The sequence below is a fragment of the Odontesthes bonariensis genome, chromosome 10, assembly GCF_027942865.1.
Source record: "Odontesthes bonariensis isolate fOdoBon6 chromosome 10, fOdoBon6.hap1, whole genome shotgun sequence".
Lineage (NCBI taxonomy): Eukaryota > Metazoa > Chordata > Actinopteri > Atheriniformes > Atherinopsidae > Odontesthes > Odontesthes bonariensis.
Genome location: NC_134515.1, coordinates 30,921,005 through 30,945,108, shown reverse-complemented (window position 1 = coordinate 30,945,108; position 24,104 = coordinate 30,921,005). Strand labels below are relative to the sequence as shown.

General features: G+C 43.5%; 1 protein-coding gene across 1 annotated transcript; it reads right to left on the bottom strand.

The window, feature by feature from the left end:
- Positions 1-752: 752 nt before the first annotated feature.
- sarnp (SAP domain containing ribonucleoprotein) lies at positions 753-10,207 on the bottom strand. The gene is made up of 11 exons (XM_075475248.1): positions 10,120-10,207; positions 7,953-8,052; positions 6,605-6,648; positions 6,419-6,489; positions 5,535-5,586; positions 5,135-5,208; positions 4,580-4,617; positions 4,020-4,045; positions 3,851-3,919; positions 1,810-1,896; positions 753-1,713 (listed from the first exon to the last, which is right to left on the bottom strand). Exons 1-11 carry the CDS (start codon positions 10,150-10,152, stop codon positions 1,672-1,674), a joined length of 636 nt encoding a protein of 211 aa, XP_075331363.1. The 5' UTR covers positions 10,153-10,207; the 3' UTR covers positions 753-1,671.
- Positions 10,208-24,104: the final 13,897 nt, after the last annotated feature.

The following is a 24,104-nucleotide window of genomic DNA, read 5'->3' as shown; positions in this document are numbered from 1 at the left end:
TCTCTAAACGGGCTGTAAGACAGCTGCAGTACATCCAGAACGCTGCTGCTCGAGTCCTGACTAGAACCAGGAAATACGAAAATATTAAAATACCACCATATTAGTCCAGTGCTCAGGTCTCTGCACTGGCTTCCTGTCGCTCAGAGAATAGACTATAAAACAGCTCTGCTTGTGTACAAGTCTCTTCATGGTCAAGCGCCAAAGTACATCTCTCACATGTTAGAGCCATATGAACCAACTCGGCTGAAATCCAGGCTGAAAACAGTTCTTTTTAATTGTGCATATGACAGCTGAAAGTATTTTATCTGCACTCTTCACTTTTAAATTAATTAATTAATGATTATTTTTAATGGGTTTTTTATTTTTTATTTATTTTTACTGATTTTATGTAGCTGTAAAGCACTTTGAATTACCTTGTGTACGAATTGTGCTCTATAAATAAAATTGCCTTGCAAAATCAGTGGACAGGCTGACGAAAAGATATTGCAGTTGAGCTATGCATTCTTCCTCAGTACTGATGCATTCGTGAGCTTCTTCCTCAGTACTGATGCATTCGTGAGCTTCTTCACTAATAAACTCTTTCATATTAGAGAGAAAACCCATGTCACTTGTCAATGTTGCATCATTTACAGTAACATGATGATCCAGCTCACCCTAAAACTTGGGCTGGGTTTTTTTTATTTATTATTATTCATGACTTCAATGTCAACACTTATACTCAAAGTCCAAAAATAACAAATGAAAGAGACAGATTTCAAAAATTGAAAACAATTTATTAATCACAAAATGTTATAAAATGGACAGAAAACCAAAGCAGAGCAACAATGGAATCCCCCAAAAGAAAACAAGAACTTAACAGGCTGTCTGTCTGAGGAGTCAAAAGTACAATCAAATACAGGGTCTACAAAAGTGAGTTGAGTCACTAACGAATCACTAATTAAGAACTTTTTTAATGCCCATAAATCAGAAATACCATATCTTTATATTTCAGCAAGTGTCATTTTTCTGTTTTAAGACATCTCTTTCAACATATTTAATACATATTATCAATAAAATGACCAACATCTCCCAGATTCTTTGTTGTATGGGATGAAAGCGACTTTGTTTATATGTAGAGTCCTTATTAGAGTTCTTATTCTTCTAGATTACTTAATCAAAAAAACGTAACATTTTAGTTAAAGTCATTTTAAAAAGCCACTCCTAATTTAGACTTTCTGCAACTGCTTCAAAGGAAAAGCTTTTGTTGTCTAAACCTGCTCGTGTCATTTAAACACATTTAGGTGGTTTTATTTAAACAAAATCACCTGAAATGTGAAAAAGAATTCTTCCTGAACAACTGGAAGAAAGTTTAGAATCAGAAAAGAACTCTCCTCAGGAGCTAATGCTGCCTTTTAAATTTCCACAAAAGGCGTATAAAATGACAAATGACCGACTTAAGAGCCTCCGAGGAAAGGGGAAATGTCAACGTATTAGATCATAAATTGGCTGAATTATCAGATGACTCAGTCAGTTTTTGAGATTGTTCTCAGTTTACTTGATCTGACACTCACATTTATCTTTGTATTTAAGTATACTTTTGATGAACAAGAATCATATTTGAGGCAATTGTCATCCTTGGGAATATCTGACGAACAGCCATATAAACACTACAAAAACAAACTTTAACATCATTTACACATTTCCAAATCTTTCAGCACGCTTCATCTTCTTTGCCTGTGAAGATAAAGAAAGGACAGAAATAATACTTCAATATATTCCTTGCAATCATTTTCTACGACTCGCCATGACTGTTCATACAAAGACAACTACCTCGACCTCTCCTGCACCAGCTGCAGGTGCCCCTGCTGAGACCCCAAACCGCTCCTTCCTCTTTTTGAACTTTTCATCTTCTTCAATCTGAAAAAAATAGAAGTTTATGTCACATAATGCTTGATTCATAAACATTTGATTCAATGCTGGATGACTATATTGCACAGTAAGTGACCAGTCACCTGCACAACTGCCCGCCTTTTCACCAAACTATGTACCACCACCTTATGGTCAGGTTTTAATTGGGTCAATTGGCTTCGATTGTGCCACGCAGTCCAACAAGCTTATGCAACGTCACTACGTTCTTTTTCTATCCTCGCACCGAAGTCTTGAAATGAGTCTAGGAGCAAAAATTCTACACAAAAAAAAATCTGTTGATGGGAAGGAAAACAATAGAAAGTAAATAAATAACAATCGAGCTGACCTTAACTTTTTGGGTAAATGTGGGAAATAGAACTTCCTATCTGAACCAGCAACAGCTTATTTGCAAAGTTAAATCCAGGTGGTGATTTTTTTAAAGATGTAAACCTACATAAAAAAACAAAAAACAATATGTAGTGGCGATTGTTTGTCAAACCAAACATCCTAAAAGTTCAAACAAGCCACTACTGAACTGGGGTTGGGCTTCGTACGCAGGCAAAAGAACTCCAATGTCCGAAACTTGAAGATTGCGTTTGACGGTTTATTTATCCAGCTGGCAAGCAAATAATACAGATCAAACTTTTCTTTGTCCTCTGCTGCTTCTCCTGCTCTGGTAAAAAAAAACAAAAAACAAAAAAAACATAGGCCCCACCCCTATCCATACTGGTCCTATACCAGTCCCTATATTTATAGGAAATGGACCCACAGTTCTTCCTGTCCAACTTAAAACAAAGAAACAAAAAACAAACAATTATTAACCGACAAATAAACTCTGTAAATAACCCCCCAAAATATAAAGTAAACTAAGAATAAGTTTGAACAAAATTCAAAGTAATGAAGATAAGGAGTAAATAGCTCCAACACTATAAACTAACAAAATTGGGTTTTTAATAAACTAATAGAGTTTTAAGAGATTAACCGAATGATAATGTTGAGGGCAGCATATGAATATGCTGCTGGTTCAGAGGTAGCCGGCCTGTTATACATGCCCGCCTTCCACATCGATGCATTTCCTGTTCAGGGCTGCGGGAGGTCTGGAGGCTCTCCTCGCTGTCACAGAGTGAGAGACAGGACGCACCCTGGACGGGTCTACAATCGATCCAAAAGTCCATCACAAACTGGACAACCAACCAACCAACCAACCAACCTCCAAACTCACGCCTACACCTATCCTGAGTACCCAGAAAAAAAGAAACTTACAGAAAAGGCCCCAGCCAAGATGTGACCTTTGTGCTGTGCAGTAACAGAGCTAACCACCACACAACTGTGCTGCCCAAAAGTCCCAACACTGACAAGACATTTTGGATGGCCGTGCAGTTCACAAAAACACTCTGAAATATGACTTCTTTAGTCTTCTGCAGTCGCTTCAGAAAGGATTCACACACACATGGGCCTTTGCACACAGTGGCGTGTTGATAAAGTGTTTAAATAAGATTTCTACTTTTGACCATAAATAATTTTGCAATAACAACGTCTGAAATTTGTAGAAACGTTGTTTCATCTCTTGCTTTTTTAGAGTCGAGTGTAGACGAATTGTCAATTTTATCCATTTAAAATCAAAACACAACAATTGTGTATGAAAAGCTAATTCCTTTAGCAGCCAATGATAATGAGTAACAATCTGAATTATATGGATATCCAAAAGGATTTCTTCTGGCATGTGGGGGAAAAAAATTATGTAGTTTAAAAAAACAAACAAACAAACAAAAAAAAAAACTATTGTTCAGTCCACTGAAGAAGGCATGAGCCGAAAGATGAGTATCTGAATAACAAACCAGTTTATGGTGACGTGCTTCTTTACTGGACACAATCACAAAAATGCCAAACTCAAGACTCCAAAAGGGCAGAGAACAGAGAACAAGGGGAGAAAAGCATCTCTCAAACATAAAAGCTCAGTCACCTTTTGTGAGACGGATGAAACATTCATGCCAAATCTTTCTGCTCTCTTCTTCAGCTGGTCAACATTCACCTGTATGAAACACAAAACACATTAAAAAGGCTTCTCATTAACTGGAGCGACACAGAAATAAATGACCAGCTCAATGGTGCACACTTTCTGTAATACTTACAGGAGCTTTACTGTTTGCAACAAGACCTGTTTGGAAGATGGCAGGACAGAATGTGAGAAAAAAGGACACTATGGGCTGCCACACTAAGGTATATGATGTTCTTGTGCCACATCGTGGCAGCATTAGGATAGTGTTTGATGCAGTGAGTTAAGATCACTTAGAACTCTAACAATCTCATCAGTATGATTATCAAATAAGACATTAACGAAGACAAATATATCTTCTATAACCAACATTAGAGTTACTAGCAGAGCCACTTTATACATCAGTTCCTGTGGTAATACATCTCAACAGAAGCTGTTAAAACAATCAACACATGAGAAGAATATCCGCATGAACACTAAACCATAAACACATATTTTTTTCTTCTTCTTTTTAATTTCTTCAATAGATGTGTGTTTAATATAAACCTCAAATCAAATCAAATTTATTTGTATAGCACATTTCATGTACAAAACAATTCAAAGTGCTACACATAAAATAAAAGCATTGCAGCAGGGAGTGTAAGAAGCATTAAAAATACATAAAGAATCTCAGTGAGACGTGCAGTGATAACATACCCGGAGAAGGACTTGAAGCATCACTCGGTGAACCAAACCTGGGGGGGGGCATCAGAAATTTTAACATCAATATTTAGATTTAATTAAAGGACGATTCGACTTTGCTATAACTTGGGTGTCCTGAGGGATCTGTCGATCAAAATCTAAGCGGGACCACCTGGAACCAGTCAATGATGAGGAACGCTCATTGTTGACTGTCACCCATGCAACCGCGCCTTGGCTACTAGTACAGCATGCTGATTGGTCAGCCACAAGCTGATGGATTAGAGCCTGGCAAGATTCTTTTTCTCATGATCTTGCGAATCTACAGAGAATTTAGCTGCTTCATAAGGTTAGAAAACAAGCTGAAACCTGATACTTTGGTTGTTAACAGTAGCAGTACTTAAAATATCAATATTTTACCGTTCATTTTCTGTTCTCAGTGACTACAAATCACCTGCAGTCTCACAAATTTGCCAGTGAATCTAATGTTGTTATTGGAATAAATGATGGTCACAGCTATCAAAACAGAATCCATATTATTAAAAGAAACTCAGGAGTGGAGTTAAGCCTTGCCTTGCTGCCCGTATCGCCTTCTTGCTTTCACTCGTTGCTGGCATGTTGAAACGTTCAGCTCTCTTCTGTAGTCTCTGCTCAACGAAAGGTAGACTTTAAACGTCCGAACATTATATCCATGTTCAAACAGTCATGACGAGCAGTGCGTAAAGCAGGGGTTAATAAAGAAAACATTAAAAAAAGGGAAAGAAATGCAGTCCATAACGTAGATACATCACACATTCAACAATCCCACAAACAGTCCTGGACATCCAAAACTTTGGTGAGGACCACTACCATGAATACTAGTTGTTGTTTAGCTCGCACATACGTTTACACTTAATCCGAACATTTTAGATTATCACTGCTCCCAAGTAATCCCCATGCTTGTTATTAGTGGGTGAAACGATGCCATACATACCTCAGTGGCAGATAATGGAGGAGCTATTTTCACCACATTCTTCTCAGCAGGGCTGAAAGCAGAAAATGAAAGAAACAAATGGTTAAAAACAGGATATGATCTGTGGTGTTGAGCAGGTTGGACACTTTATCAAATCACGTATTTCACATGTGAAAATCCGTCAATGATTTCCTGATGGTTGGCAACCTCATGCGACCACAGGAAATCCCAGCAGAGAAATTGTTTTGGCCCATTTCAGCCTGATTTTCTATTCTTCCATCAAATAAGTTACAGCGCATCGTAAAAAAAAAAAAAAAAAAAAAAAAAAATCAAACTTCAACTTTTACCACCAAATCTAGAATCAGAAAAATTAAAGCATACTGACGAGTGGTTGGAGGGCACAAAATATTGAAAACATTGATTTGCTGTGAGGTTTTCTTGCTTTCTTTTAGTTGGCCAGATTACCTTCTCTCTGTGTCAACTTTCTGTGCCCAGCTGAGCTCATCGCCTTGCTTCTAGTTGCTCGAGGTGGTTAATGAACAACCATGTGAGTAACGCACATTATTTTCAGATTAACAGCGTATTTCCAAAAACTGTCAAACTAAAATTCTATCATTTATATTCACTACATAACTACTGAAGAGTTATTTGCCATGACTGAGATGCGAAGGAGAGCTCTGTCACAAATGTCTAAAAATAACATTCATTAAAAAGAAAAGAAAAAATAAATAAATAAAATTCAGTGTCAGACTTTTTGTTCCTTCCATTGTTGGTTTCCTAACATTCTTCATAAGTACAATGCACTTATGTCTAACAATGGCAGATACATAAGAAAGATAGAATTCTGTTAACTGACAAGAACTACCGCACAAAAATAATAGTTTCCTAAATGAAGACAAACTTACAGTTCGCTCTCAGGTGTTTCAGTATGATTATCCTCTTTTACGTTGTCGGAACTCTCAACTTTAGTGAAATCCTAATGAAAATGAAAACAGAAACAGAAATTTTTCTTTGTAAAATGATTCAAGGAGGGCTGAGAGGGCAAGCAAAAGCACATGATGGGGGGAAAAAAAAAAAAACTATGGCACTACCACTGCATCCTCTGCCAGCACATCATCTACGTCCACATCTTCCTCTGTTGATTGAAACATAGGAGAAATTAATTTCCAGCAGACAAAAAGAAGGGCAGACCGAGACCAGCACGTTTATCTAAAGAATGCTTAGAAGACGATAGAAGGATGTACGAGTAACGGCATTTCGATTGCATGTAAAAAACAGTTGTGCCTCATATGCAACTAAAACATTTATTAGAAAGTTTTACCAAAGGCTGAGTGATTAAATCCAGAAATATTTCATTAAGCCTTGTCAGCAGCCTCTTTTCTGACTGCATGCTGCAATTTCTGAGCTGGGCGGGAATCAACTTTTTATCTATATTGATATTTTCACCAACAGAGTAGACAATCAGATCATACCATCTGCATAAAAAAAAAAAATCTAATGCTGCTCTCGATCACTTGTGTTCTCTGCAAAACTTATTCCAGAGTGCGTAATTGTCCTTACTGTTTCTAAGAGTTACAGTAAGCTGAAGACTCACAATTTCCATTCCCTAAACCTCATTGTTGGCAACTAAAGGCCATTTTAAACCTTCACAGAGGCATCCAGAACAATGTTTTCTGAGCAGGCAGACAGATGTGCATCTCTCCAAAAAGCTATCACCACACAGGCTCCAGAGATGAAGCTACGTGTTGGTTGAATACTAATTTCATGTTGAAAGGAGATCTCTGCCTACTGTTTCCAAATCTTATTGTCAATATTAACACAGGACTGCTGTGTCATAAGAGGCTCTGAATGCACAGTTCTTAAAAAAATGAGTCAGCAGCAAAGCCAGAGGACATAGGTAGGTGACGAGCCGCGCAGTTTTAATATCTCACAGATGCGTTACTATGACTGAGACAGACTCTGTGTTGTGTTGACTCGAGTTTCTTCCTCACACAACGCACAAATGATCACTTTCCCCTGGTGTTGGTGTATGAGAGGAAAAAAATTATTCAAAGTGCTGTGTGAAGTAGTTTCTCTGTCAGCCGAGACCGCGTAACTGAAAAAATGTCACAACTGCTGTTTAAAACCGACATTTTCTTCTTCTTCACTGAAGTAAACGCATCTGTCATTTCTTTCCATTTCCATTTCATTGAACTGCTTAAATCAGTGTTTCCCAACCCTGGTCTTCAAGGCACACTGCCCTGCTTGTTTTCCATGTTTCCCTGCTCCAGCACACCTGATTCAAATGAATGGGTCGTCCTCAGCCTTCTGGAGAGCTTTAAGACCTGACCCAATTATTTGAATCAGGTGTGCTGGAGCAGGGAAACATGAAAAACATGCAGGGTAGTGTGCCTTGAGGACCAGGGTTGGGAAACACTGGCTTAAATTGCTACTACTTACCATGCTCGTCAAGATAGGCTTGGAGTCGGGCGATGAGCTCTCCTTTGTTTCCCTTAGTATCCAGACCTCGGGCCTCGCACTCCTGCCTCAATTCAGCGAGCTACAACGCAACAACAAAACAACAGCAGCACTTTAAATTCAACAGGCAGAAAGTGTGAACTTCCTTTGTAAAGTAGGAGAACTAACTGACACGTTTCTGGAAACTGATATTGCTGTAGAGTTGTTAAATGTAAATGTATTTTATTTCTACAGCCCTTTACAGACAATCCTTACGATGTACTAAAGTGTTTTACAGCAGGTAATAAATAAAAAGAAGAATAAGTAAAAACAAATAAAAACAATAAAAAGAACAGTGAAAGCAATAAAATACAACAAAATCAAATAAGATAAAAGTGTCATCATACTACTGGGTATTAAAAGCAATCCTAAATAAGTAGGTTTTTAGCCTAGATCTGAAGAGGCCCGGGTCAGAAATAAGACGCAGCTTGACGGGGAGCTTATTCCAGAGCCTGGGGGCAGCGACGGAAAAGGCTCGGTCACCCCAGGGTTTGTACTCTGACCTGGGCACTTCCAGCAAAAATGGATTTGTTGACCTCAGAGCTCTACCAGGATTGCAGACTGTTAAAAGCTCAGATAAATATGATGGGGCGAGGCCGTTAAGAGCTTTAAAAACAAACATTAAAAGTTTAAAATCAATTCTATAAAGGACAGGAAGCCAATGGAGGGAGTTAAGAACAGGAGTGATGCGCACACGTCTGTTCGTGTTGGTTAAAATAAATGTGAAGTTGAAATCTTGAAAGAGATCCAGAATCAAAACCACATTCAATTTCATTATTGCAGTAGAAGCAGAAGCAGTTTTCATGAAGATTCCGGGGTTACGGTTTAACCTGCGTCCACATTAACTGGCGACATGCAGCTAAAAGCGCCGGTGGTTGCTGGTTGCTACGGCAGCTGTTAGAAAACTGGAGGACGCTGCTCAGCTGTCCTGGTCTATGCCACATTGCGAGTGTCACATCAAAATCCAAACGTTAGCATACTTCATTGTCACAATATTCAGTCACATATGTATTGTTGCAGCCCAACAGAAAGAGCCGAGAACAGGACGAGAGGAAGAAGCAAATGGTAACAAATGTCACCACAACGCACTTCAAAGTCTTGAGATGACAGTTGTTGTGATTTGGGGCAATATAAATAAAACTGAATTGTATTGAATCGGTAAAGACACTTTACCGAGACTCAACCAAATATTAAACTATTCATGGGGGCTATTGAAAAAAAGAATGTTAGCCAACAAATCTTAATGTCAGTGGAGACCCTGTGTATTATCATTAAATCTCCAATTTATTTTTTCCAAATGTGCGGTACTGTTTGGATGGAAAGAAAATGTAAAAGTATTGAAATCTAACAAATATTGTACTGTACCACTTCAACTCCACACCAGAGATGAGTAAATGTATCACACAACAAAAGCACCTCACTGAGAGGAAGGACTTCAGGAAGTCACCCGTGGATATTACGTTTCCGTGGTGGATATTACGCAGTAACACGCTTGAAGGAGGCCAGCCTTAATGAAAATATTTGCTTTTATTAATATAAAGAAAAGCACATATTGTTGGTGTCGCTCTTTCTTGCTGCTTTGAGTAAGACACAGCGGTAAATACTGACTAGTTTTAATAAACTATTTGATGTTTAGTTAAAGAGTACACTTGTGTACTGGAATAAGAGTATTTATTTCAGTTTACTTTCAGACAGCTTGTGGATGCAACCGAAGCGTACCACAGGATCTCCTCGTGCTAATATTCGACTGTTATTAGATCAAACACACGATTACCATTACTTCATCAAACCAGAAGAGAATTGCTGAGATACATTGTATCTATCAACAGTTACTGTTTTAAGTTAATCATATATATATGATCCGTACTTTGTTCCTAACTTAGCTACCCTTACATGTCCCACTGTTAGCTTGGAATTAGCTACTGCTCAATGAACACATGCCGGGTTTTTTTTCCCCAGCTTTCACAACCGGAGAATACATTTCGTTTTTCGAACCATTTAGTCGTCCGTTATTTCACCTTGCGGTTCTAAAATTATCACCAGTCAAAGCCGGTCTTCACGAATGAACCACCAAATAAAATTAATGTACATATTTTATGGCTCTACCAACCTTCAATTTCTGCAGTTCTACCACTTCGGCCATCTTTCTTTGTTGATGTATTACTTCCTCCAATCAAACTGGAGATGATCTCCTTCTGAACTCCTACACTCGCTTTACTCGTTTTGTCACAGCGCCCCCTAACGCCTAGAATGACACCCTGCAGACGTCCCGCCAAAACCACATCCTCACAGTAAACAAAAATCATTGACCAAAATACTACTGAGCCTGTAGTCTGGTTTTACTGCAAGGTAAAATATGAAGATGAAAGGGAAGGTATGTGCAAAATCATTTACTCAAGTTACTCAATTTGCCAGCTGAAACATACAAACAAGAGTTTGTATAAGACAACTTTTTTTTATATAGATTAAGAAAACAAATAGTTTGTATAGCTGAAACAAGCGATTTTTAATAGTTAATTGGCACCAATTTAGATTTTTGTTTAACCAATTCATTTTCTATTTATTTCATATTCGAGTAAAAAGTTTTCATGATAGCAATATCTGGGCTATTTTCATTTAATGACATTTATTTTCAATTACTCTTTTTTTTGGACAAAACAAATCCTTAGAAGGTTATACTGTGATAGTGACTTGTATTTCCCAACTTTTTTTCAAACTCTTTTCAGGACATTTGGATTCAGAATTTGCATATGTAAATTGAAACCAACCCCTCCCTCTGCCCCTGCAGGTTTCCTGGAATATTTCTATCCCCAGGTTTGTGTGAGAAAAAGTGTTCTCTTTATTAAATAATCTCTTTATCTATTCAAAGATTTTCAAATCATATTTTCGTCATACCAGCTTCTGAAACTATTTTGGTTTATCCTTTTGCAGACCTCAGACACCGTCTGTGATGTTGTGATGATCAGGTATGTTTCTCCTTGGGGGCTCGTCCAAGTTCAGGGTACATGTTTAGGTTTCACTGTACAGTGAAACAGTACTTAACCATTCACATGCCCCTTTGCTGTCAGAAAATTGTGTTTTGTGTTCCAATTGTGTTTTTTTGTATCAATTCACCCATCTCACATTATTAGCTCTTGTAGGAATTAAAAAGTGCAAATTAGAACAAATTTTCAGCTCCAAGTTCTATGTTGCTACCCTGTGCACTAAGCGCTCCTTACTCTCAGGCTTTGAGACATAAACACTTCCACTGTATTGCGGTAAGAATATAAAGCAGTTTGTTCTTTTTATTTCATATATCTTATGTATATTGTAAGTTCTGTCCAAATATGATAATCTCAGTCTGGGTTAGTTTTCTTTCATTTAGATTTAATTTGTCTCTGTTTACCTATTTAGAGGAAAGATGAAGGCAGGATAGCAATGTGATCCACATTCTTGTTGCTGGGCAACATGACCCTATTACATTCATCTCCAGTAGAACTGTAATGCTCTTTTAACTGGTCTTCCCAAATAGAGCATTAAACATCTGCAGCTCATCTAGAACGCTGCTGCTAGAGTTTTAACCAGGACTAAGAGATCTGAACACATCACACCAGTTTTAAAATCTTTACTCTGGCTTCCAGTCAGTCACAGAATAGATTTTAAAAGCCTGCTGGTGGTTTACAAATCCCAGAACGGTTTAGGCCCAAAATATATATCTGTGATATGTTCAGAGAATATAAACCCAGCAGAGCTCTTAGATCCAAGGACTCAGGTCAGCTAGTCCAGTTCAGAGTCCAGACTAAACATGGAGAAGCAGCATTTAGCTGTTATGCTGCAAACAAGTGGAACAAACTGCCAGTGGAGATTAAACTTTCACCAAATGTAGACATTTTTAAATCCAGGTTAAAAACATTTCTTTTCTCATGGGTCTATGTGTAGCAGCATAGACCTGCTGCTCTATGTTACAGCTGCTTGCCATGAGTGCTGATTGCAGCCAATCAATGAGGGCCTCATGGAGAGGGTGAAGCAGTGTGCTCCTGCTGGCATGCCAAATGCCGGGGTTCTTTTGAGAGACCAGTTTGTTGAGCATGTTGTTAATAGCTCTTTGCGCCGTGAATTGAAGCAGTATTTGAGTGGCCATCCTGACTGTACGTTGCTGGAAGTGAGGTGCGAGGCAATCCGCTGGGAGCGTGAGGGTTCGCCTGGCGGGGCAAGAGGTCGTAGTCAATCAGTCCCCTCAGTGTATGGTGTCCAGTATGGTGTTCATGGTGGCGTCCAGGCTGCTGATTCATCCATGTCTGAGATGCGGGCCATGTTGGAGCGTCAACAAGAGCAGCTTAGCCAGCTTATGGGAAGCATTGCTCAGCTGCAGAGCTCCCATCAGTACCGTCGTCCACCACGGTCTGGACCCTTAATATGCCGACGTTGCAATCAGCCTGGGCATTTTGCACACGAGTGTGACGGGGTGCGTGTCCCATCCCGCTCACAGTTCCCTTCACGAGCCCCTTTGAATGCTGGTCGGCATCCTCGTTCTCCAACGTCGGAAAACTAGTGCCCACCGAACTGCAGAGCCACAGTTTGGGTGGGGCCGTTACTGGCTCACAAGTTGCTTCACGTAATGTGGAGGGTTCTGAGTTGATTTCATCTTGTCCCCATTTGGAGTTGAACATGGGTGGCATGAGGGTTCCTTGTCTGGTAGACACTGGCTCTATGGTGTCTACAGTTTCTGAGAGCTTCTTCTGCCAGCATCTCGAGCCTTGGGGTCAGGAGCGCCTCCGTTTGTGTCACTGGTTGGAGCTTAGAGCTGCCAATGGGCTAACTATTCCATACCTCGGGTACCTGGAGCTTGATGTGCAGCTTTGTGGTAAACTGATGCCCCACTGTGGTGTTTTGATTGTGAGGGATCCCCCTGGTGGTGTGCCTTCTCAGGTGCCTGGTGTTTTAGGGATGAACGTAATCCTTAAATGTTACCAGGAGCTTTTCGGACAGCATGGTGTAGCTTTGTTCTCTCATGTCTGCATCTCTGAGGCTCCCAAACCAGTTGTGCAAGCACTGCAACAGTGCCATCATGCTAAAGCTCCAGCCCATGAGGATGGGCCTGGGGCAGTGAGGGTCAGGGGCAGGAGAGGCTGGCAGATTCCTGGTGGTGTGATGAAAATTGTGGCTGTCACCTGTTCCGAACGGTTCTCAGGTTGTACAGTCCAGTTTGAGCCTCTAGATGCCGGCTTGCCCGCTGGGTCACTGGCTTCCCCTGCTTTGGTTCGTGTCATTAGAGGCACTGCCTATGTACCTTTCCTTAATGTTGGCTGCAATGATGTTGTTTTGCACCCACGTACTGCTGTTGCTGTTGGTACACTGGATTTTGTGAATGTGGTTAGCCTTCCTCCAGGGGTCACTGAGGTACCATCAGCTATGGCTACTATGTCTTCTCAGACGGCTTCTCCTAGTGTGCAGCAGCAGGTGGAGAGCGTTGACCTTTCTCCGTTGTCTGTGGAGGAACAGGGTCAGGCGAGAGCATTGCTTGGGCAATACTCTTCAGTCTTTTCTACCCATGACACCGATTTGGGTTGTACTAACCTCATATCTCACGACATCCCTTTGGTGGATGATACCCCCGTGAAACAACGTTATCGGCGTATTCCACCCTCAGAATATGAGGTTGTGAAGGAACACATCAGTCAGCTGCTCTCCTCGCACGTTATTCGTGAGAGTAGCAGTCCTTATGCGTCCCCTATTGTGCTGGTACGGAAAAAGGATGGTAGCCTGCGTATGTGTGTTGACTATAGACAGCTCAACAGCAAGACTTGAAAAGATGCTTTTCCTCTACCACGCATAGAGAAGTCCCTAGATGCATTGTCAGGTGTGTGTTGGTTCTCGACCCTGGAGTTGGCCAGTGGTTATAACCAGGTGCCAGTCACCGAGGCAGATAGGCCAAAGACCGCCTTCTGTACCCCTTTTGGGTTGTTCGAGTGGAACAGGATGCCCTTTGGCCTCTGTAATGCTCCCAGCACTTTCCAGAGGCTTATGCAATGCATCTTTGGGGACCAACAGTGCCAGTCGTTGTTGTTGTACCTCAATGACATTGTGGTGTTCTCCTCCACTGTAGGAAAGCATCTGGAGAGACTGAAAGTTGTGCTGGAGCGGCTTCAACATGAGGGGCTTAAAGCCAAGCTCAGCAAGTGCTCTTTCTTCCAAAGGGAAGCGCATTACTTGGGCCATGTGATTTCGGCTGACGGTGTCTCCACCGATCCGGGCAAGGTTGAAGTGGTTGCCAATTGGCCGATTCCCACTTCTGCGACAGAGCTTCAAAATTTTTTTGGTTTCACCAGTTACTACCTGCGGTTTGTGGAGGGATTCGCCAAGTTGGCGGCCCCTCTGCACAAAGCTTTAGCTATGTGTGGCGGCCCCAAGACTGGGAAGAAAACTGATCGACAGCTTCTCACGTGCTGGACTGAGGAGTGTCAGCAGAGCTTTGAGACACCAAAAGCCATGTTCACGACAGCACCCGTGTTGGCTTATGCAGACTTTACTCTCCCGTTCATCTTGGAGGTTGATGCCAGCCATGGTGGCCTGGGAGCGGTCCTTTCTCAGGTGCAGGCAGGCAAGGTGAGACCAATTACATTTGCTAGCCGGGGCCTGAGGCCTACCGAGAGGAATATGGTGAATTATAGCTCCATGAAGCTCGAGTTCTTGGCCCTTGAGTGGGCCATGACAGAAAAATTTAGGGACTATTTGTTGGGCAATAAGTGTGTCGTGTACACCGACAACAACCCCCTTAGCCATCTGTCTACGGCTAGGCTGGCGGCCACTGAACAGAGGTGGGCACCCCAGCTAGCCTCTTTCGATTTTGAGATCAAGTATCGGTCAGGGAGGAGTAACGCCAATGCCGATGCTCTTTCTCGCCAGTATCCATCTTGCCCCCAAGATGTCAAGATGATGCTTCCAGGCACTGCTGTGCCTAGGTCTTTGCAGGAAGCTTTGGGCTTGAGAAAGGCAGATGCTACTCAAGCTGCTATTGCGGCTATGCCACAGCATACCCCTTCTGAGCTTTGCCTCTTTCAACAGATTGATCCTGTGATATAGGAACTGTTGAGATTTTGGCCTGAACAGTAGTGTCCCAGCCGTGAGGAGCGGAGTCAGTTGTCTCAGTCCACGCTGATTCTGTTGCGGGAGTGGGACCGCTTGGTGGAAGAAGATGGGGTTTTGTACCGCAGAGTGTTCCGCCCAGATGGTGCTGAATCGTTGTTTCAGCTATTGTTGCCCAGTGCACTGACGAGTGAGATCTTGACCCAAGTCCACCAGGAGCATGGTCACCAGGGTGTGGAGCAAACACTGGCACTACTTCGTTCTCGATGCTATTGGCCTGGCATGTCCTCTGATGTGGCTCAATGGTGTCGGAAGTGTGAGCGGTGTCAGGTGGCCAAAGATGTACATCCAAAAGCTCATGGCTTTATGGGGCATCTTTTGGCTTCCCGCCCTAATGAAATCCTTGCCATTGACTACACTACTCTAGAACCAACCCAGAATGGTGTAGAGAACGTCCTGGTGCTTACTGACATCTTTAGTAAGTACACTGTGGCTGTCCCTACTCAGGACCAGCGTGCCGCCACATTGGCCAGGGTTTTGGTATCAGAGTGGTTCTATAAGTTTGGTGTCCCCGCTCGGTTGCACTCGGACCAGGGTTGGAATTTTGAAAGTTCTCTCATTCAGCAGTTGTGTAATTTGTATGGGATTATAAAATCACGCACCACCCCATACCACCCTGAAGGGAATGGTCAGTGTGAGCAGTTCAATCGGACGCTCCACAACTTGCTGCGCACTCTGCCTGCGTCCCGAAAACGGGATTGGCACGTGTGCCTGCCTCATGTCCTGTACTGTTATAACACCACCCCCCATCAGTCAACCGGAGAGTCGCCGTTTTTCCTGATGTTCGGGCAGGAGCCAAGGCTGCCGATTGACTTCTTGTTGGGCAGAGTTGAGAGCCCTGTTGGTGGCTCTATTCATGAGTGGGTTCAAGAGCACCAAGTCCGTTTGCAGGTAGCCTTTGATGGTGCCAGAGAGCACTTGAAACAGGCTGCAGATCGGCAGAAGCGGGTCCATGACCAGCATGTTAAAGGTCTGCCACTGAGTGAAGGGCAGCTGGTGTACTTGCATGACTTTAGTGCAAGAGGGCCTCATAAGACCCGTTATCGGTGGAGCTCGGTGAGGTACAGAGTGCGGAGGATACCCAAGGAGGATGGTTCGGTGTACACCATTGGGCCAGTGGATGATGAGACCAAAACCAGACAGGTCCACCGCACTATGTTGAAGGCTGTCATAGAGGCGGACTCGCCCGGTGGAGAGTCTTCCCATCGCTCACCACCTCGGGAAGGGCCACCTTCTGATGATGAGCCTCCATTTGAGTATGACTTGCTTGTACTCAGCCAGCAACCTTCTGCAGCCTCTTCTGCTATGTCCCCCACCAGACCAACTACCTCTCAAGAGCCGTTGGTTCCAGCTTCTCGGATGTTTTTACGTTCTGCAGTCAGTTGCTCTGACTCCACCCACACGGCCCCACATCGGACCTTGCGTCAAACCCGAATGTGCATCGTCTTCCACGGTCTGCAGGAGAAGCACCTGCTGCCAATCCGCCTGCTCCAGTGTCCAACTCAGTCTCTGCTTTGTTCAGACCGTGGAGCTAACTTGTTGTGTTTGCTGTACTTTGTTGATCGTTGGGACGACGATCCAAGAGAGGGGGGGGCAGAATGTAGCAGCATAGACCTGCTGCTCTACAGCTGCTTGCCATGAGTGCTGATTGCAGCCAATCAATGAGGTGGCAACGATAAAAGTGCCGGTCTTCCCACAAGTTCTTCCTCTGTATTGTCACCAAACTCACTTCCAGGTCAGATCATTTGGCCTGACAGGTATGGCTGCCTGATGCTTCATCTCGATGCTGGTTGTTTTTTTGTGTGCTCATGGTGCTTGTTGTGCCATAGGGTGATGGCTTAGGTGCTGCTCCCTGCCCTTGTGTATGCTGCTGTGTGGGCTGCATTGTTGAACGCCAGCGGCGGTTTCCGAGCTCTCTCTCGCCGTCCCTCCGTTGTTGTTGTGTGTTGCGGCTACAGGTATGTTTGTTTTTAAATACACACCCAATACGCTGATCATTTAAGTGCTGCTAATAGCGTTTTTTTACAGGGTACCGCAATCGGCTCACTGGAGCTGCTGCTGCTTTGCTGGATGGATTTTTAATTGCTCAAACTTCACCGCTCTGCTTCTCTGCTGCTCGTCCGAAGCGGCTGCGTTTGCCGCTGCCTCGCAACCACCTCGTCTATGTCTGCCTGGCCTACCAGATGATTAAGGACATAAATACTTGGAGTTGATTTTAAACTTCTCTTTTATAAATTGTTTGTCCTGAGTTGGTAGTTTCTCTTGTTGTTTTACTTTTAGTTGTGTTTTGCTGTCGACTCAGTTTATTATTTCATTTTGTTTTATTTATTGTTGCATTTTCTAATTTGTTTTTCTTTTACAGTTGCTGGTGGCCGGTGGTGGCGGCGCTGGTGTCTTGGTGGTGGTCCCCCCCCTTCCTGTTTTGTTTTGCTGTGTCTGGCACATGGGTGATTTTGGTTGTTTTTGCTTTATTTTGGAGTGCCCCTTATTTCTACTAGCTCTTGTCCACTCACTTGGCCCCAGCATTATTCAGTTTTACTTTTTTTGTGAATCCCTTTTTAAACCAAGCTTTTATAAATTAATAAAAATTGTATTTTAAACCTTGAACCGCGTCTCATGCTGCCTGAGTGACGAACCTGTGTGCCTTTACTATCGTAACCTAATTCTCTGGGTGAAATTCCCAGGGTGGCGTTGTTGGTTTTCCTTGTTTTCCCTTTAGTTAAGACTAGTTTTATTTCGTTCCTCGCCACATATGCACGAAATCTGCACGATATCTTTTCATTTATCTGGACTGTTACTTGTTCCACGACAGGTGTGAATTTGTGCATAATCCGCGATAGCGAAGACACGACAGGTGCACGGTATCTATTACTGTTGCTTGTTTTTAATTATTTAATTTATTTCTCTTTATATTCTTTTATGTATTTTTAATGCTTCTTCCACTCACCGCTGCAATGCATTTATTTTATGTGAAGCACTTTGAATTGTTTTGTACATGAAATGTGCTATATAAATAAATTTGACTTCTCATCTGGCACCATGTTGCAATTGCTTCCAGGAGATAGATGAGTCTGTATCAGCAAGTAACAAAAGTTTTTGTTCTGAACCGTTTCTGAAATGTACACACATTTTCTGGTCCTTTTGTTACTTTTCCAGTTATATAACAATAAATATTCATCATGATCACAGTACACAAGCACCTTGAACTCCAACACCTCAGCCAGACTTCTGTTTGCAGAGAGTCTGTGGAATCCCTCACTGAGAGTATGAGCCGAATTTCCTATGAAAACAAAAGAATTTAAGAAACAATTACTGATCTCCAGGGTCGCAGTATGAGGGACAACCTGTTTTTTTCTGGAATCCCGGAGCAGGCGGATGAGGATCCTGAACTAACAATATAAAACTTCATCCAAACACACCTTAAACTTCCGGGAGGTACAGTGAAGAATATCACCTTTCACAGCGTTCACTGCCTGGGAGAGGAGAGACCTGATGCCTGCAGACCGAAAACTATTGTGGCCACATATGAGCATTATAAACAGAAATTGTCACGTTTTGGGTGGGTGTGCGTGGCATGGAGAAGGTAGGACCCGGATGCAGATATTCAAAAAATTTTGATTTATTTAAAACAATTCAAACAAAAAGCACAGCTGAGCCGGTATACAAAAACTAAACTATGAAAAAACAAAACCTGACGAGAGCTGTGAAAACATGGACAAACCTGAGAGGAATCACTGTGACATGGGAACAATCCCAGGTTTCTTTTCAGCACTGGGATTGTTCTTATTCTCTTCTATCAATGATGAATAATAAGCAGTTCTAGCTTTACGTAGGGCTTTCTTATACGTTATTAAACTATCTTATCTGTACTCAGCACTAACTGGGATAAAAACTCTGAGAATTCAGACAGAAACTCAGAATAAGGGCCAGATGGACGATACACAACAACAAACACAAGAGGTTTCTGTGATTTCCACTTTGGGTGGGAAAAACTGAGAATCAGAGATTCAAAAGAGCTCAAACTAATCTTGGGTCTGGGACTGATTAGTAACCCTGATCTGAAAATAGCTGCCACTCCTCCTCTTCTGCCTGTGGTTCGAGGAACATGAACATTTAAACAGTCAGAGGGAGTTGATTCATTAATGCTAACATGATCCTCCTGCTGCAGCCAGGTTTCTGTAAGACAAAATATATCAATATGATGATCACAAATCAACTCATTCACTAACAGAGACTTCGAAAGGAGAGATCTGATATTCAGCAAACCATATTTAATAGTTTGATGTTTTTGTTCAGTTAAAGTCTTTGTTTTAATTTTTTTTTGCACAAGAGGATTTGCTCGTTTTGTGTTAATTGATTGGGTGGGTAGCAGCAGGTGGGAAGCTGCAGAGAAGTGTGTAAGACTACAACTCTGCATCCTGGTCTGAACCCTGGGTTGTCATGTTTTAGGGTGGCAAATAAATTAATCCATATTTCTAGAATTGAGAGCTGCTCCTTCCAAAGTGGGATGGATGCCGTCTCTCCTCATCAGACCAGGTTTTCTCCAGAAAGATTGCCAATTATCTATGTAGCCCACGTTCTTTGCTGGACACCATCTAGACAACCAGCGATTGTAGGACGACATGCGGCTAAATATGTCATCGCTGGTCAGATTTGAAAGGGGTCCAGAGAAAACTACGAAGTCCGATATTATTTTGGCAAAATTACACACCGATGCAACATTAATTTTAGTGACCTCCGATTGGCGTAACCGGGTGTCATTAACGTTGACGGGATTAACTATTTTACCGTATTTACGTTTATCCTTAGCCAGCAGTTTTAAATAGGATTCTACGTCACCCGCTCTGGCCCCTGGAATGCATTTGACTATGGTCGCTGGTGTCTCTAATGCCACGTTTCTGACTATAGAGCTGCCAATTAACCGGGGTTTTGTCCTCAACGGGTGTGTCGCTGAGTGGGGAAAATCTATTTGAAGCGTGGACAGGTCGATGGTGAACAACGGGCTTGACTTTAGAGCTATGCCTCTTCCTGACAGTCACCCAGCCACCTTGTAATCCCAGCTGCTCGGGTTCTGCTAGGGGGAGGCTAATTGAGCTAGCTACGCTAGGTGGCTCCACACTGGCTAATGGGACCTGGCTCGCTATCGGTTGATTTTCAACAGTGCAGAGCCGAGCTTCCAATTCAGATAACCTCGCTTCCAAAACTACAAAAAGACTACATTTGTTACATTAAGATCCGATTTATTGGTCATGCATACATGCATACACACAAAATTTGTCCTCCGCTTTTAACCCATCCAGGTTGGCACCTGTTGACACACATGCACATGCACAGGGTCACACACTCAGAGACAGATGCCAACCTGGAGCAGTGGGCAGCCATGAAGCGCCCGGGGAGCATGGGGGATACGGTGCCTTGCTCAAGGCCACCTCAGCCGTGACAAGGAGGTGGACTCTGTTCAAACACAGTCGGTCACCCCCCCACCCGCCTGCCACACTGCGGCGGTGGGCAGCCAGTCTCCGCTTCACATCCACCTTAATATCAGACCACCTCTTCTTCACCTTTGCTTGTGTGCGCTTCTCTGACCCCACAGCATTGACAGCCTCGCACACGCTCGCCCACCAACTCATCTTACGTTAGCTACGTCAGGGGCCCTCTTTCTGGTCCAAAATATCAGGAATTCTTTGATGAGTGGATCAGCTTTCTGTAAAGCATGCATGTCAGGGTTAGAGTGGCAGGGGAAAGCAGACACAGTGGCCTGGGTCACCCGATTCTCTGTGACAACCTGTTGCAGAAATTCTGGGAGCGACGTGCCTGGAGCTACATGCCCTGATGTAGGGATGCTTGGGGGATGCTGCCTGGAAAGTGCATCTGCATTCCTGTTACTTCGACCAGGCCTGTATTTGAGGGAAAAGTCAAAAGAAACCAACTGTGCGGCCCAACAATGCTCTGTAGCTCTCAGCTTCGCCGTGGCTAGGTGACTGAGAAGATTGTTGTCTGTATACACCACACATTTCTGTCCTAATAGATAGTCCCTGAATGTTTCTGTTATAGCCCATTTAAGGGCGAGAAATTCCAATTTCATGGAGCTGTAATTTACCATGTTGTCTTCTGTTGGCTTAAGGCCATGGCTGGCATATGCAATGGGTCTCATCTTGCCATCTTGTTCTTGGGAGAGTACCGCACCCAATCCGCTATAGCTGGCATCAACCTCCAGAATGAATGTAAGGAGAAGTTGGCATAGGCCAGGACTGGGGCGGACACCAACCTTTGTTTTAGACCCCTGAAGCTCTGCTCACACTTATCCGTCCATGCAGCGGGCAGGCTCGCTTCTGGTGTTTACCGGGCTTTGGTGACTGTGAGTTGAGCAACCAGGTGATGCAAAGGGGCAAATCCTAGAAAAGAGCGCAGCTCCGACACTTGGCTAGGCCTTGGCCACGTTGCCCCTGCCTCGACTTTGCCAGAATTGGTGGCTACACCTTCGCTACAAATGATGTGACCTAGATAGCTCACCTCAGGCCTGAAGAACGAGCACTTCTCCAACTTGACTTTGAGTCCCTCTCTCTGCAGGCAACCCAGCACGGCATCCAGGCATTGAAGGTGCTGTGTCACAGTAGCAGAAAAGACAACAACGTCATCCAAATACAAAAGCCAGGATTGACCAGGCTGGTCCCCAAATATCCTTTCCATCAATCTTTGGAAAGTGCTAGGGCCATTGCACAATCCAAAAGGCATTCAATTCCACTCAAACAAACCAAAAGGGGTGACAGGTACCTGGTTGTATCCAGCAGCCAAGTCCAAGGTGGAGAACCAGCGGGCCCCGGATAAAGTATAGAGGGATTCCTCAATAAGAGGCAAGGGAAATGCGTCCTTGCGTGTCTTACTCTTCAAAAGCCGGTAGTCCACACACACAGGCTGCCATCTTTCTTTTTCACAAGCACGATGGGAGAGGCAAAGGGGCTACTACTCTCCCTGATTACCTGTGCATACAGAAGTTGGTGAATATCGGCCTTCGCCACCTCATACTCTGAAGGTGGGATCATACGGCGATATCGCTGGCGCACGGGCACGTCATCCAGTAGGGCGATATCATGGGAAATAAGGTTAGTGCAACCTAAATCTCCCTCAAAAGCTGAAAAGATACCACTGTACTTCTGCAGTAGTATCCTAATTTGACACTGTTCTTCCTGAGTGAGCGCTGTTAAATCAACTGCAGCAGTATTATCCTGCACTGAACCTGTACTCTGTGAAGAGACAGTAGCCGCTACACCCTCCTCTACGAGATTATCAGGTGAGTCGACAAAGTAAGCCTCACTTACTGTCCCTAGGACTGTTCGGGGGTACAAGACAACATCCTGAGTTCCCACATTGACAATAGGAATATACGCAGTACCTTTAGTCATGTGGACCAGGGCTGGAGATGCTAATAGTCCAGCAGGCAAGCCACTGCTAAGGGGCTCAAACAAAATCTGCTCTGCCAAATGCTGGGGACCTGTGGCTGCCACCATTTTCATAGTACCCCCTGGGATTCTGCAAACCCTCCCCCCTTTCACCTTCACACAACCCAAACACTCAGGTTGGACTTTATTTTGGGCCTGATGACACTGAAGAAGGGCCTGCTGAATGGACGTGGGAGCCTGTAAGACAGAAGGTAAGTAAAAGAGGGCAGGCCCATGTTGTGCCGAGGGCACGCCATGGGAAGTGTCTCTGACAACCAACACTCCCCGCTTTGTGACAGTTTAGCCAGAAAGTTGCACATCCAACTCCAAGTAGCCCACATAAGGTATTGTTAACCCATTAGCAACACTTAACCGTAGCCAATTACAGGAGTTTTTCTGGCCCCCAAGGTCTAAAATGCTGCAAAAAGAAACTTTCAGTCATGTTTGACACCATTGATCCGGTGTCAACTAAGCAGGGGACCTCCACCCCTCCCATTAATACAGGTATATTTGGACATTCAGACACCAAGCCTTCATGACTGACGGCTACATTTGAGTCAGAGAAGCCCCCACCTGAACTTTGGCTCAATGGTTCAGGGGGTGCAAGTTTCCCTGGTTCCGAGAGCAATATTTCTCAGAGTGATGTGGTGTGGCTACAGGAGCTGGCTGTGGCTGGATGGCTGCATAATCTCCTCTACACTCTCTGGACTTGGCTTTTGGCACCTCCTACAAATCATTGTTTTCCTACCTTTCCCCGACTGGATTCTAGGCCCCCCCTGAAGGACTATAAGGGTCTTAGTAAGGTGGGTCAGCTGCCCTTGCTGGTTCCTGAGGATTTCCTTCAGTTCACTCAACTCTGAACTGAAAGGTGGGTTACCTGACCTCTGGTGGTTGGACTGATTACCTGGTACAGTGTGCTGGTAACCAATTGCATTGGGAATAGAATAACTTCTGCCCCTTGTGCCCCCAGGGACCGCTTCTTGTTCCCACCTAATGGCCTCAGTGCGGACATCTAACAAGGTGGCAGTTGGGTGGCCCCGAACAAACTGCTTGAGTTCTCTGTGAAGGGAACAATCAGACACATGTTCAACAAATTGATCTCTCAACAACACCTGAACCGAAACCGGTTCCGGTGCGCCAGCAAGACGGTCGCACTGACGGGAGCTCCGTCGCCGCTACCTAACTTTCTGTTAATTTTGCTAGTTTTCTTCGCTTGTTTCGTTTGCGTTACAGTGTCACTCATACAGTCTGACCAGCAGACACTTCTGGATATACGATCGTCACTTGGAAAGGTAACGAACTTTCATTCAACTTTCCGGAGTGCAAGCTCGGACTGCAGTGGGCTCTTTGTTGTTCCGCCGCTTTGTTTACTTACAAGACGGAGGAGGAAGAAACAAGGTCGACGTGCTGGAGTCCTCGTCCGTACTTGGAAAAGGTGCTTCAAACCCACTCTGCCAACCATCATACTTGCCAACGAGATGGATGAATTAAATGCACGGACCAAATTTCAACGGGACATAACAAACTGCTG

Bases quoted from the DNA above. Each gene is read 5' to 3' on its own strand.
- sarnp (XM_075475248.1), bottom strand. From the start codon at position 10,152: ATGGCCGAAGTGGTAGAACTGCAGAAATTGAAG. The intron at 6,649-7,952 runs GTAAGTAGTAGC...TTCAATCAACAG, and splicing joins AGCCTATCTTGACGAGCATG to AGGAAGATGTGGACGTAGAT. The intron at 1,714-1,809 runs GTAGTTGTCTTT...TTATCTTCACAG, and splicing joins CTGGTGCAGGAGAGGTCGAG to GCAAAGAAGATGAAGCGTGC.